At 49.8% G+C, this 15,755-nt stretch overlaps 1 protein-coding gene across 1 annotated transcript in view; it reads left to right on the top strand.

Moving 5' to 3' along the window:
- Positions 1 to 15,755, top strand: part of LOC144506983 (mitogen-activated protein kinase-binding protein 1-like) — a 287,588-nt gene that overhangs the window by 185,527 nt on the left and 86,306 nt on the right. Inside the window, exon 16 of the mRNA XM_078233486.1 lies at positions 3,449 to 3,524. Within this exon, the coding sequence (XP_078089612.1) occupies positions 3,449 to 3,524 (76 nt within the window). The remainder of the gene's footprint in view (positions 1 to 3,448; positions 3,525 to 15,755) is intronic.

Here is a 15,755-nt window from a genome sequence, read left to right on the forward strand (position 1 = left end):
TATCCCATTCCTCTCACTGTAACAATGTTATAACCATTCCCCTCACTGTAATAATGTTATATCCAATTCCCCTCACTGTAATAATGCTACATACCATTCCCCTCACTCTAATAATATTATATCCCATTCCCCTCACTGAATTAATGTTAAATACCATTCCCCTCACAGTAATAATATTATATCCCATTCCCCTCACTGTAATAATGTTACATACCATTCCCCTCACTGTAATAATGTTACATACCATTCCCCTCACTGTAATAATGTTATATCCCATCCCCCTCACTGTAATAATGCTACATACCATTCCCCTCGCTGTTATAATGTTACATACAGTGTTACATACCATTCCCCTCGCTGTTATAATGTTACATAGTTGAAGAGCGAGCTTAGAAGGGCTAAAAGGGGACATGAGAAGACTTTGGCGGATAGGGTTAAAGAGAATCCTAAGGCGTTCTATAGGTATGTCAAGAACAGAAGGTTGGTTAGGGCAAGTTTAGGGCCAGTTATAGATGGCAGAGGGAAGTTATGTGTGGAACCGGAGGAGATTGGTGAAGCATTGAACCAATATTTCTCTTCGGTGTTCACGCAAGGGGACATGAATATAGCTGAGGAGGACACTGGGTTGCAAGGGAGTAGAATAGACAGTATTACAGTTGATAAGGAGGATGTGCAGGATATTCTGGAGGGTCTGAAAATAGATAAATCCCCTGGTCCGGATGGGATTTATCCAAGGATTCTCTGGGAGGCAAGAGAAGTGATTGCAGAGCCTCTGGCTCTGATCTTCAGGTCGTCGTTGGCCTCTGGTATAGTACCAGAAGATTGGAGGTTAGCGAATGTTGTCCCATTGTTTAAGAAGGGGAACAGAGACTTCCCCGGGAATTATAGACCGGTGAGTCTCACTTCTGTTGTCGGCAAGATGTTGGAAAAAATTATAAGGGATAGGATTTATAGTTATTTGGAGAGTAATGAATTGATAGGTGATAGTCAGCATGGTTTTGTGGCAGGTAGGTCGTGCCTTACTAACCTTATTGAGTTTTTTGAGAAAGTGACCAAGGAGGTGGATGGGGGCAAGGCAGTGGACGTGGTATATATGGATTTTAGTAAGGCGTTTGATAAGGTTCACCATGGTAGGCTTCTGCAGAAAATGCAGATGTATGGGATTGGGGGTGATCTAGGAAATTGGATCAGGAATTGGCTAGCGGATAGGAAACAGAGGGTGGTGGTTGATAGTAAATATTCATCATGGAGTGCGGTTACAAGTGGTGTACCTCAGGGATCTGTTTTGGGGCCACTGCTGTTTGTAATATTTATTAATGATCTGGATGAGGGTATAGCTGGGTGGATTAGCAAATTTGCTGATGACACCAAAGTCGGTGGTGTGGTAGACAGTGAGGAAGGGTGTCGTAGTTTGCAGGAAGACTTAGACAGGTTGCAAAGTTGGGCCGAGAGGTGGCGGATGGAGTTTAATGCGGAGAAGTGTGAGGTAATTCACTTTGGTAGGAATAACAGATGTGTTGAGTATAGGGCTAACGGGAGGACTTTGAATAGTGTGGAGGAGCAGAGGGATCTAGGTGTATGTGTGCATAGATCCCTGAAAGTTGGGAATCAAGTAGATAAGGTTGTTAAGAAGGCATATGGTGTCTTGGCGTTTATTGGTAGGGGGATTGAATTTAGGAGTCGTAGCGTTATGTTGCAACTGTACACAACTCTGGTGCGGCCGCACTTGGAGTACTGTGTGCAGTTCTGGTCCCCACATTACAGGAAGGATGTGGAGGCTTTGGAGAGGGTGCAGAGGAGGTTTACCAGGATGTTGCCTGGTATGGAGGGGAGATCCTATGAGGAGAGGCTGAGGGATTTGGGATTGTTTTCGCTGGAAAGGCGGCGGCTAAGAGGGGATCTTATTGAAACATATAAGATGATTAGAGGTTTAGATAGGGTGGATAGTGATAGCCTTTTTCCTCTGATGGAGAAATCCAGCACGAGGGGGCATGGCTTTAAATTGAGGGGGGGTAGTTATAGAACCGATGTCAGGGGTAGGTTCTTTACCCAGAGGGTGGTGAGGGATTGGAATGCCCTGCCAGCATCAGTAGTAAATGCGCCTAGTTTGGGGGCGTTTAAGAGATCCGTAGATAGGTTCATGGACGAAAAGAAATTGGTTTAGGTTGGAGGGTCACAGTTTTTTTTTTTTTTTTTAACTGGTCGGTGCAACATCGTGGGCCGAAGGGCCTGTTCTGCGCTGTAATGTTCTATGTTCTATGTTCTATGTTCTATACCATTCCCCTCACTGTAATAATGCTATACCCCACACTACTCATTGTAATAATATTATATCCCATTCCCTTCACTGTAATAATGTGATCGCATTCCCCTCACTGTTATAATGCTATATTCCAGTCCCCTCTCTGTAATAATATTATATCTCAATCCCCTCACTGTACTAATGCTATATTCCATTCCCCTGACAGTAAAGTTATAACCTATTCTTCTGACTGTAATAATGTTACATACCATTCCCCTCATTGTAATAATGTGTTATCCAATTCCCCTCACTGTAATAATGTTATAACCCATTCCTCGCACTGTAATAATGCTATATTCCATTCCCCTCACTGTAATAATGTGTTATCCCATTCCCCTAACTGTTATAATGCTATATTCCATTCTCCTCACTGTAATAAAGTTATAACCCATTCCCCTCACTGTAATAATGTTATAACGCATTCCTCTCACTGTAATAATGCTATATTCCATTCCCCTCACTATAATAATGCTATATTCCATTCCCCTCACTATAATAATGCTATATTCCATTCCCCTCACTGTAATAATGTTATATTCCATTTCCCTCACTGTAATAATATTATAACCCACATTATTTGCTATAATAATCTTATACCCCTGACTGTATTAACACTATATCCCATTCCCTTTACTGTACTAATGTTGTACACCACAACTCTCACTGTAATCTTATTCCACACCCCTCACTGTAATAATGCTCTATCCCCTATAGGCCTTATTGTAATAACGTGATATTTCACACCCCTCATTGTAATAATGCTATACCCTACACCTCTCACTGTAATAATGTTATATTCTATTCCCCTTGCTGTAATAATGTTATATCCCACACCCTTCACTGTAATAATATCTCATTGCCTTCACTGCACCCATGCCTCTATCTGTAATAATGCTGTATCCCATTCCCCCGCTCTATTAATGCTATAATCCACACTATTTAATATAATGGTGCTGTATCCCACACCCCTCACTCTGCCAAAGCTACACTCTCCATATCCTTCATTTCAGCTTGGACAGTATAAACAGGCTGCTCAGTGTGTTCTCAGAACAGATGCGAATTGGTCTCACTCTGTGTCCTATGGGTGTGAGGATGGAATGTATTCACACTTGCACCAATTGTTATATGTGTCTTCCTGCCCTGCAGGATATTTAACATTAACAACGGCAAACAGAAGAAATTGTATAAAGGATCTCAGGGAGAAGATGGCACCCTGATTAAGGTGAGTGCTAATTTAATACCGTGATTTCCAGCTTCCACAGACCTGGCTGGCAGGGAAATCAATTGGCAAGTCACATTTTGTACCCTTAATTCTCCAGGCTCTGGAAGGGAGGCTTGGTTCGTGTTGGCTATAGGGAGTGCCAAATCATAGAATCAACGGCATGGAGACAGGCCCTTTGGTCCAAACTGGTCCACGCCAACCAAAGTGCCCATCTAAGCTAATCTCTTTGCCTGCATTTGGCCCATATCCCTCTAAACCTTCCCTATCCATGTATCTGTCCAAGTGCCCTGTAAATGTTGACAATGTCCCTGCCTCAACCACTTCCTCCGGCAGCTCATTCCACACACGCACCACCCTCTGTGTAAAAAAGTTCCTCCTCAGGTTCCCATTAATTCTTTTCCATCTTAACTGAAACCTATGACCTCTAGTTCTCGATTCCACAACCCTGGGAAAAAGACTGAGTGCATTCACCCTATCCATGCCTCTCATGATCTTATACACCTCTATAAGATCACCCCTCAGTCTCCCATGCTCCAAAGAGAAAAGTCCTAGCCTGTCCAATCTCTCCCTATAACTCAGTCTCTTGAGTCCTGGCCACATCCTTGTAAATCTCTTCCGCACGCTTTCCAGTTTAATAACATCTTTCCTATAGCAAGGCGACCAAAACTGAACACAATACTCCAGGTGCAGCCTCACCAACGTCCTGTACAACTGCAAGATAACTTCCCAACTTCGATACTCAATGCCCTGGCTGATGAAGGCCAGCACGTCAAAAGCCTTCTTCACTTCCCTATCTACCTGTGACTCCACTTTTAGAGTACAGTGCACCTGAACTCCAAGGTCCCTCTGTTCCACGATACTCCCTAAGGACCGACCATTCACTGTGAAAGTCCTACCTTGATTTGACTTTCCAAAATGCAACATCTCACACTAATCTGTGTTGAACTCCATTTGCCATTTCTCGGCCCACTTCCCAAGCTGGTCAAGATCCTGCTGCAGTTTTTGATAACCTTCCTCACTGTCTGGTCCAGCCTTCGCCTGCCGGGCTGGTTTCTGATGAACAGAAATGTTTCTGAGTGTGAGACAGAGACCAAACTCCCTTCCCACAGGAAGGAAAGAGCAGGAGGAGCTCACCTACTGACTTCCCTGGGCAGTGATGACTATAGGGTAGGGAATTGAATTTCTGTGGTAAGTGCGAGACCCCGGGGGGTTTGCGGCCGATGGGTGTTGACCTCACAAGAGTCCACGCATTGCTTCCCTTCACTTGGTAACACAGCCCAGGGGAGGTGCAAGTGGGAGCTGGGTATAGGAGTGGGGTGTGTGTATGCAGAGAGAGAGTTGGGTATAGGGAGGGGAGTGGGTGTGAGCAGAGAGAGGGTTGGGTATAGGGAGGGGAGTGGGTGTGAGCAGAGAGAGGGTTGGGTATAGGGAGGGGAGTGGGTGTGAGCAGAGAGAGGGTTGGGTATAGGGAGGGGAGTGGGTGTGAGCAGAGAGAGGGTTGGATATAGGGAGGGGAGTGGGTGTGAGCAGAGAGAGGGTTGGATATAGGGAGGGGAGTGGGTGTGAGCAGGCGGATCAGTGTGTGGGAATCGAGTGAGTGTGAGGAGAGCGTATGGGGAGGGAACGAGTGTGAGAGAGAAGGGAGTGAGTGGGTGAGCAGTATGGGGAGCGGTGAGGGTCTGGGAGTGAGGAGAGGGGTCCCGGCGTGAGGAGGGGGGTCCCGGCGTGAGGAGGGGGGTCCCGGCGTGAGGAGGGGGATCCCGGTGTGAGGAGGGGGTCCCGGCGTGAGAAGGGGGGTCCCGGCGTGAGGAGGGGGGGACCCGGCGTGAGGGAGGGGGGACCCGGCGTGAGGGAGGGGGGTCCCGGCGTGAGGGAGGGGTTTCCCGGCGTGAGGGAGGGGGGTCCCAGCGTGAGGAGGGGGGTCGCAGCGTGAGGAGGGGGGTCGCAGCGTGAGGGAGAGGTGTCCCGGCGTGAGGGAGGGGGGTCCCGGCGTGAGGAGGTGGGTCCCGGCGTGAGGGAGGGGGGTCCCGGCATGAGGGAGAGGGGTCCCGGAGTGAGGAGGGGGGTCCTGGCGTGAGGAGGGGGGTCTCGGCATCAGGAGGGGTGTCCTGGAGTGATGGAGGGGTTCCCGACGTGAGGGAGGGGGTTCCTGGCGTGAGGGAGAGGGGTCCCGGCGTGAGGGAGAGGGGTCCCGGCGTGAGGGAGAGGGGTCCCGGCGTGAGGGAGAGGGGTCCTGGCGTGAGGGAGAGGGGTCCCGGCGTGAGGGAGAGGGGTCCTGGCGTGAGGGAGAGGGGTCCCGGCGTGAGGGAGAGGGGTCCCGGCGTGAGGGAGAGGGGTCCCGGCGTGAGGGAGAGGGGTCCCGGCGTGAGGCAGAGGGGTCCCGGCGTGAGGGAGAGGGGTCCCGGCGTGAGGGAGAGGGGTCTCAGCGTGAGGAGGCCGTCTCGGCGTGAGGAGGCGGTCTTGGCGTGAGGAGGCGGTCTCGGCGTGAGGAGGGAGGGTCGCAGCTTAAGGAGGCGGTCTCGGCATGGGGAGAAGCTGGCCACAGGAATAGACTCTGATTGGGAGAGTACAGCAGCAGAAACAGTGGGTACTGATAGATTCAAGCAGATGACAGGAGCAGAGAGGGAGCAGAGCGAGAGTGGATCCTGGGGAAGAGGCAGCTGGATTAGTTCAGGAGTCTCACAACACCAGGTTAAAGTCCAACAGGTTTATTTGGTAGCAAAAGCCACTAGCTTTCGGAGCGCTGCTCCTTCGTCAGGTAAGTGGGAGTTCTGTTCACAAACAGGGCATATAAAGACACAAACTCAATTTACAAAATAATGGTTGGAATGCGAGTCTTTACAGGTAATCAAGTCTTAAAGGTACAGACAATGTGAGTGGAGAGAGGGTTAAGCACAGATTAAAGAGATGTGTATTGTCTCCAGCCAGGACAGTTAGTGAGATTTTGCAAACCCAGACAAGTCGTTATGGGGGTTACAGATAGTGTGACATGAACCCAAGATCCCGGTTGAGGCCGTCCTCATGTGTGCGGAACTTGGCTATCAGTCTCTGCTCAGCGACTCTGCGTTGTCACGTGTCGTGAAGGCCGCCTTGTGGAACGCTTACCTGAAGATCAGAGGCTGAATGCCTCTGAGAACACTCTTGCCTGGTGATTGTCGAGTGGTGTCCATTCATCCGTTGTCGTAGCGCCTGCATGGTCTCCCCAATGTACCATGCCTCGGGACATCCTTTCCTGCAGCGTATCAGGTAGACAACGTTGGCCAAGTTGCAAGAGTATGGACCGTGTACCTGGTGGATGGCTATGTCGAGGGCATCCTGAAACCCATTGTACAAAGAACCCCCAGCTTTTGTCACGACACCACGCACTTCCTACAGAAACTCAGCACACATGGAGCAGTTGAACCAGGAGCACTCCTCATCACAATGGATGCCTCGGCATTCTACACCAGCATCCCCCACGACGATGGCATTGCTGCAACTGCCTCAGTATTCAACGCTGACAACTGCCAGTTTCCAGATGCAATTCTACAACTCATCCGCTTCATCCTAGACCACAATGTCTTCACCTTTAACAACCAGTTCTTCATCCAGACACACGGAACAGCCATGGGGACCAAATTCGCACCTCAATATGCCAACATCTTCATGCACAGGTTCGAACAAGACCTCTTCACCGCACAGGACCTTCAACCAATGCTATACACTCGATACATCGATGACATTTTCTTCAACATGTCATTGATGAAGATGACCATCTCGCCAAGGCCATCCCCACACCCCCACTTCTTGCCTTCAAACAACCGCACAATCTCAAACAGACCATTGTCCGCATCAAACTACCCAGCCTTCAGGAGAACAGTGACCACGACACCACACAACCCTGCCACAGCAACCTCTGCAAGACATGCCGGATCATCGACACGGATGCCATCATCTCGCGTGAGAACACCATCCACCAGGTACACGGCACATAGAACATAGAACATAGAACATAGAACATTACAGCGCAGAACAGGCCCTTCGGCCCACGATGTTGCACCGACCAGTTAAAAAAAAAAAATAACTGTGACCCTCCAACCTAAACCAATTTCTTTTCGTCCATGAACCTATCTACGGATCTCTTAAACGCCCCCAAACTAGGCGCATTTACAACTGATGCTGGCAGGGCATTCCAATCCCTCACCACCCTCTGGGTAAAGAACCTACCCCTGACATCGGTTCTATAACTACCCCCCCTCAATTTAAAGCCATGCCCCCTCGTGCTGGATTTCTCCATCAGAGGAAAAAGGCTATCACTATCCACCCTATCTAAACCTCTAATCATCTTATATGTTTCAATAAGATCCCCTCTTAGCCGCCGCCTTTCCAGCGAAAACAATCCCAAATCCCTCAGCCTCTCCTCATAGGATCTCCCCTCCATACCAGGCAACATCCTGGTAAACCTCCTCTGCACCCTCTCCAAAGCCTCCACATCCTTCCTGTAATGTGGGGACCAGAACTGCACACAGTACTCCAAGTGCGGCCGCACCAGAGTTGTGTACAGTTGCAACATAACGCTACGACTCCTAAATTCAATCCCCCTACCAATAAACGCCAAGACACCATATGCCTTCTTAACAACCTTATCTACTTGATTCCCAACTTTCAGGGATCTATGCACACATACACCTAGATCCCTCTGCTCCTCCACACTATTCAAAGTCCTCCCGTTAGCCCTATACTCAACACATCTGTTATTCCTACCAAAGTGAATTACCTCACACTTCTCCGCATTAAACTCCATCCGCCACCTCTCGGCCCAACTTTGCAACCTGTCTAAGTCTTCCTGCAAACTACGACACCCTTCCTCACTGTCTACCACACCACCGACTTTGGTGTCATCAGCAAATTTGCTAATCCACCCAACTATACCCTCATCCAGATCATTAATAAATATTACAAACAGCAGTGGCCCCAAAACAGATCCCTGAGGTACACCACTTGTAACCGCACTCCATGATGAATATTTACTATCAACCACCACCCTCTGTTTCCTATCCGCTAGCCAATTCCTGATCCAATTTCCTAGATCACCCCCAATCCCATACATCTGCATTTTCTGCAGAAGCCTACCATGGTGAACCTTATCAAACGCCTTACTAAAATCCATATATACCACGTCCACTGCCTTGCCCCCATCCACCTCCTTGGTCACTTTCTCAAAAAACTCAATAAGGTTAGTAAGGCACGACCTACCTGCCACAAAACCATGCTGACTATCACCTATCAATTCATTACTCTCCAAATAACTATAAATCCTATCCCTTATAATTTTTTCCAACATCTTGCCGACAACAGAAGTGAGACTCACCGGTCTATAATTCCCGGGGAAGTCTCTGTTCCCCTTCTTAAACAATGGGACAACATTCGCTAACCTCCAATCTTCTGGTACTATACCAGAGGCCAACGACGACCTGAAGATCAGAGCCAGAGGCTCTGCAATCACTTCTCTTGCCTCCCAGAGAATCCTTGGATAAATCCCATCCGGACCAGGGGATTTATCTATTTTCAGACCCTCCAGAATATCCTGCACATCCTCCTTATCAACTGTAATACTGTCTATTCTACTCCCTTGCAACCCAGTGTCCTCCTCAGCTATATTCATGTCCCCTTGCGTGAACACCGAAGAGAAATATTGGTTCAATGCTTCACCAATCTCCTCCGGTTCCACACATAACTTCCCTCTGCCATCTATAACTGGCCCTAAACTTGCCCTAACCAACCTTCTGTTCTTGACATACCTATAGAACGCCTTAGGATTCTCTTTAACCCTATCCGCCAAAGTCTTCTCATGTCCCCTTTTAGCCCTTCTAAGCTCGCTCTTCAACTCCCTCTTAGCCAATCTAAAGCTTTCTAGTGCACTACCCGAGTGCTCACGTCTCATCCGAACATAAGCCTCCTTTTTCTTTTTAACCAACAAAGAAACTTTTTTGGTGCACCACGGTTCCCTAGCCCTACCAATTCCTCTTTGCCTGACAGGGACATACCTATCACAGACTCGCAGTAGCTGCTCCTTGAAAAAAACTCCACATGTCGGACGTTCCCAGTCCCTGTAATCTCCTAGTCCAACCTATGTTTCCTAATTCTCTCCTAATAGCCTCATAATTACCCTTCCCCCAGCTAAAACCACTGGCCCGAGGTTCATGCCTATCCCTTTCCATCACTAAGGTGAACGTAACCGAATTGTGGTCACTATCACCAAAATGCACACCAACTTCCAAGTCTAGCACCTGGTCTGGCTCATTTCCCAGCACCAGATCTAATATAGCCTCACCTCTAGTTGGCCTGTCTACATACTGAGTCAAAAAACCTTCCTGCACGCTTTGAACAAAAACTGACCCCTCTAACGAGCTAGAGCTATAACAATTCCAGTCAATATTAGTCAAGTTAAAATCCCCCATAACAATTGCCCTATTACTTTCACTCCTAAGCAGGATTGACTCCGCAATCCTTTCCTCAACCTCTCTAGAACTTTTAGGAGGTCTATAAAAGACTCCCAACAGGGTGACCTCTCCTCTCCTATTTCTAATCTCCGCCCATACTACCTCAACAGATAAGTCCTCATCAAATCTCCTCTCTGACACTGTGATACAATCTCTGACCAATAATGCTACCCCTCCCCCTCTTCTACCTCCTTCCCTACTTCGACTAAAACATTTGAACCCAGGGACCTGCAGCATCCATTCCTGCCCCTGCTCTATCCATGTCTCTGAAATAGCCACAACATCGAAGTCCCAGGTACTGATCCACGCTGCAAGTTCACCCACTTTATTGCGAATACTCCTGGCATTGAAGTATACACATTTCAAACCCTGCTCCACCCCACCTCTGCAATGCCGTGCATTGCAGTCCCCATCCATGCATCCCTCACTTTCAGCCCCACTACTCAGGATCCCTCCCCCCCCCCGAATCAGTTTAAACCTCCTTGCATGGCCTTAGCAAATTTACCCCCCAGGATATTGGTCCCCTTCTGATTAAGGTGTAGACCATCCTTCTCATAGAGGTCACACCTTCCCCAGTACGAGCCCCAATTGCTTAAGTACCTGAACCCCTCCCTCCTGCACCATCCCCTCAGCCATGAATTCAAACCTTCCCTCTCCCTATTCCTCTCTAAACTATCCCGTGGTACAGGCAAGAGTCCAGAGATAACCACTCTGTCAGTCTTGGCCTTTAGTTTCCACCCCAACTCCATAAATCCCTGCCTAATATCCCCTTCCCCTATCCTCCCTATGTCGTGTGTCCCCACATGTACAATAACTTGTGGTTTATCTCCCTCCCCCCTAAGAGTCCTGAATACCCTGTCAGACACATCCCGGACCCCAGCCCCTGGTAGGCAACACACCAACCCTGAGTCCCTACCTTTAGTTCCGACCCTCCTATCTGTCCCCTTAATTGTGGAGTCCCCAATCACAAGGCCCAGTCTTTTACAGCCCCTAACCACCTGAGCTTTCTCACTCGGCTCACCCCCAGAGATCTGCTCTCTATGCTCAGTTGATTCCTCCTCAACTGTAGCCTCCAGCACCGAAAACCTATTATGGAGGGGAACCGCCCCAGGGGATTGTCTTCCCGATTGCTTCTTACCCCTCCTCCTGGCATTGACCCAAGCCTCATTTCTAGGAGTTACTATTTCTCTATAACTCCTATCAACTTCCACCTCCGCCTCCCGAATTATGCGGAGTTCCTCTACCTCCCCCTCCAGCTCCTTTACACGCTCCTCCAGAAGCTGCAATCTAATGCACTTCTTACAACTAAAATCTCCTGAAACACTACTGGATTTCCTCACCACATACATCCCACAGGAGATGCAGCATACTGCCTGAACTGCCATCCCTGAAGCCATTACCAGCAAGAAAAAAAGAAAACAAAAAAAAAAAACTTCCCCACACTTCCCCAACTGTCACTCTCCACTGCAGCCCGAGCAGCACTCCCTCACTGAGACACCAACTGTCACACTCTACTGCAGCCCGAGCAGCACTCCCTCACTGAGACACCATACTCTTGCAACTCGGCCAACGTTGTCTACCTGATACGCTGCAGGAAAGGATGTCCCGAGGCATGGTACATTGGGGAGAGCATGCAGACGCTACGACAACGGATGAATGAACACCGCTCGACAATCACCAGGCAAAAGTGTTCTCTTCCTGTTGGGGAACACTTCAGCGGTCACGGGCATTCGGCCTCTGATCTTCGGGTAAGCGTTCTCCAAGGCAGCCTTCACAACACACGACAGCACAGAGTCGCTGAGCAGAGACTGATAGCCAAGTTCCGCACACATGAGGACGGCCTAAACCGGGATCTTGGGTTCATGTCACACTATCTGTAACTCCCATAACGACTTGTCTGGGCTTGCAAAATCTCACTAACTGTCCTGGCTGGAGACAATACACATCTCTTTAATCTGTGCTTAACCCTCTCTCCACTCACATTGTCTGTACCTTTAAGACTTGATTACCTGTAAAGACTCGCATTCCAACCATTATTTTGTAAATTGAGTTTGTGTCTTTATATGTCCTGTTTGTGAACAGAACTCCCACTCACCTGACGAAGGGGCAGCGCTCCGAAAGCTTGTGTGGCTTTTGCTACCAAATAAACCTGTTGGACTTTAACCTGGTGTTGTGAGACCTCTTACTGTGTTTACCCCAGTCCAACGCCGGCATCTCCACATCTTGGTTCAGGAGCAGAGAGGGAGCAGAGCGAGAGTGGATCCTGGGGAAGAGGCAGCTGGATGTTGGGTTCAGGAGCAGAGAGGAAGTTGGAGGAAGGATTTTGTTCTGAAAAAGTAGCTGACGTTATAACAGTGATAGGGTCTCCTGGGGGACGTGTTGGGCGAAATGTTCCCACCCATGGAGAGTGGTCAGTGGTGGGGAGCCAACTGAGGCAGTTAAAAAGGTCATTAATTGCTATTTTAGGTCAGAGGAGATTTTGCAAGAAGCACCCTGGCCCTTCACTGGCATTGCTCACTGACAAGTGAGAGAGACGACAGTTTCAGAGCCGGAGATCAGAATGTCAGGAATTCTAAATCTGGTGAATATATTGATTACCGTCCTCTCCGTGTAGTGAGCGACACTCTCTGTGTAGTGAGCGACACTCTCTGTGCAGTGAGCGACACTCTGTGTAGTGAGCGACACTCTCTGTGTAGTGAGCGACACTCTCTGTGTAGTGTGCGACACTCTCTGTGTAGTGAGCGACACTCTCTGTGTAGTGAGCGACACTCTCTGTGTAGTGAGCGACACTCTCTGTGTAGTGAGCGACACTCTCTGTGTAGTGAGCGACACTCTCTGTGCAGTGAGCGACACTTTCTGTGTAGTGAGCGACACTCTCTGTGTAGTGAGCGACACTCTCTGTGCAGTGAGCGACACTTTCTGTGTAGTGAGCGACACTCTCTGTGCAGTGAGCGACACTCTCTGTGTACTGAGCGACACTCTGTGTAGTGAGCGATACTCTCTGTGTAGTGAGCGACACTCTCTGTGTAGTGAGCGACACTCTCTGTGTAGTGAGCGACACTCTGTGTAGTGAGCGACAGTCTGTGTAGTGAGCGACACTCTCCGTGTAGTGAGCGACGCTCTCTCTCTGTGTAGTGAGCGACACTCTCTGTGTAGTGAGCGACACTCTCTGTGTAGTGAGCGACACTCTCTGTGTAGTGAGCGACGCTCTCTCTCTGTGTAGTGAGCGACGCGCTCTGTGCAGTGAGCAACGCTCTCTGAGCAGTGAGCGACACTCTCTGTGTAGTGAGCGACGCTCTCTCTCTGTGCAGTGAGCGTCACTCTCTGTGTAGTGAGCGACACTCTATGTGTAGTGAGCGACGCTCTCTCTCTGTGTAGTGAGCGACACTCTCTGTGTATTGAGCGACACTCTCTGTGTAGTGAGCGACGCTCTCTCTCTGTGTAGTGAGCGACACTCTCTGTGCAGTGAGCGACACTCTCTGTGTATTGAGCGACACTCTCTGTGTAGTGAGCGACACTCTCTGTGTAGTGAGCGACGCTATCTCTCTGTGCAGTGAGCGTCACTCTCTGTGTAGTGAGCGACGCTCTCTCTCTGTGCAGTGAGCGTCACTCTCTGTGTAGTGAGCGACACTCTCTGTGTAGTGAGCGACACTCTGTGTAGTGAGCGACAGTCTGTGTAGTGAGCGACACTCTCCGTGTAGTGAGCGACGCTCTCTCTCTGTGTAGTGAGCGACACTCTCTGTGTAGTGAGCGACACTCTCTGTGTAGTGAGCGACACTCTCTGTGTAGTGAGCGACGCTCTCTCTCTGTGTAGTGAGCGACGCTCTCTGTGCAGTGAGCAACGCTCTCTGTGCAGTGAGCGACACTCTCTGTGTAGTGAGCGACGCTCTCTCTCTGTGCAGTGAGCGTCACTCTCTGTGTAGTGAGCGACACTCTCTGTGTAGTGAGCGACGCTCTCTCTCTGTGTAGTGAGCGACACTCTCTGTGTATTGAGCGACACTCTCTGTGTAGTGAGCGACGCTCTCTCTCTGTGTAGTGAGCGACACTCTCTGTGCAGTGAGCGACACTCTCTGTGTATTGAGCGACACTCTCTGTGTAGTGAGCGACACTCTCTGTGTAGTGAGCGACGCTATCTCTCTGTGCAGTGAGCGTCACTCTCTGTGTAGTGAGCGACGCTCTCTCTCTGTGCAGTGAGCGTCACTCTCTGTGTAGTGAGCGACACTCTCTGTGTAGTGAGCGACGCTCTCTCTCTGTGCAGTGAGCGTCACTCTCTGTGTAGTGAGCGACACTCTCTCTCTGTGTAGTGAGCGTCACTCTCTGTGTAGTGAGCGACACTCTCTGTGGAGTGAGCGACGCTCTCTCTCTGTGCAGTGAGCGTCACTCTCTGTGTATTGAGCGACGCTCTCTGTGCAGTGAGCGACACTCTCTGTGTAGTGAGCGACACTGTGTAGTGAGCGACTCTCTCTGTGTAGTGAGCGACTCTCTCTGTGTAGTGAGCGACTCTCTCTGTGTAGTGAGCGACTCTCTCTGTGCAGTGAGCGACACTCTCTGTGCAGTGAGCGACACTCTCTGTGTAGTGAGCGACACTCTCTGTGTAGTGAGCGACTCTCTCTGTGCAGTGCGCGACACTCTCTGTGTAGTGAGCGACACTCTGTGCAGTGACCGACACTCTCTGTGTAGTGGGCGACACTCTCTGTGCAGTGACCGACACTCTCTGTGTAGTGAGCGACGCTCTCTGTGTAGTGAGCGACACTCTCTGTGTAGTGGGCGACACTCTCTGTGTAGTGAGCGACGCTCTCTGTGTAGTGACCGACACTCTCTGTGTAGTGTGCGACACTCTCTGTGTAGTGAGCGACACTCTGTGTAGTGAGCGACACTCTCTGTGTAGTGTGCGACACTCTCTGTGTAGTGAGCGACACTCTCTGTGTAGTGAGCGACGCTCTCTGTGTAGTGAGCGACACTCTCTGTGTAGTGAGCGACACTCTCTGTGTAGTGAGCGACACTCTCTGTGTAGTGAGCGACGCTCTCTGTGCAGTGAGCGACACTCTCTGTGTCGTGAGCGACACTCTCTGTGTAGTAAGCGACACTCTCTGTGCAGTGAGCGACACTCTCTGTGTAGTGAGCGACACTCTCTGTGTAGTGAGCGACTCTCTGTGTAGTGGGCGACACTCTCTGTGTAGTGAGCGACGCTCTCTGTGTAGTGAGCGACACTCTCTGTGTAGTGAGCGACACTCTCTGTGTAGTGAGCGACGCTCTCTGTGCAGTGAGCGACACTCTCTGTGTAGTGAGCGACACTCTCTGTGTAGTAAGCGACACTCTCTGTGTAGTGAGCGACGCTCTCTGTGTAGTGAGCGACTCTCTGTGTGTAGTGAGCGACTCTCTCTGTGTAGTGAGCGACACTCTCTGTGTAGTGAGCGACGCTCTCTGTGCAGTGAGCGACGCTCTCTGTGAGGTGAGCGACACTCTCTGTGCAGTGAGCGACACTCTCTGTGCAGTGAGCGACGCTCTCTGTGTAGTGAGCGACTCTCTGTGTGTAGTGAGCGACTCTCTCTGTGTAGTTAGTGACGCTCTCTGTGCAGTGAGCGACGCTCTCTGTGAGGTGAGCGACACTCTCTGTGTAGTGAGCGACGCTCTCTGTGTAGTGAGCGACACTCTCTGTGTAGTGAGCGACTCTCTGTGTGTAGTGAGCGACTCTCTCTGTGTAGTGAGCGACTCTCTCTGTGTAGTGAGCGACACTGTGTAGTGAGCG

Source organism: Mustelus asterias, chromosome 18 (assembly GCF_964213995.1).
Source record: "Mustelus asterias chromosome 18, sMusAst1.hap1.1, whole genome shotgun sequence".
Lineage (NCBI taxonomy): Eukaryota > Metazoa > Chordata > Chondrichthyes > Carcharhiniformes > Triakidae > Mustelus > Mustelus asterias.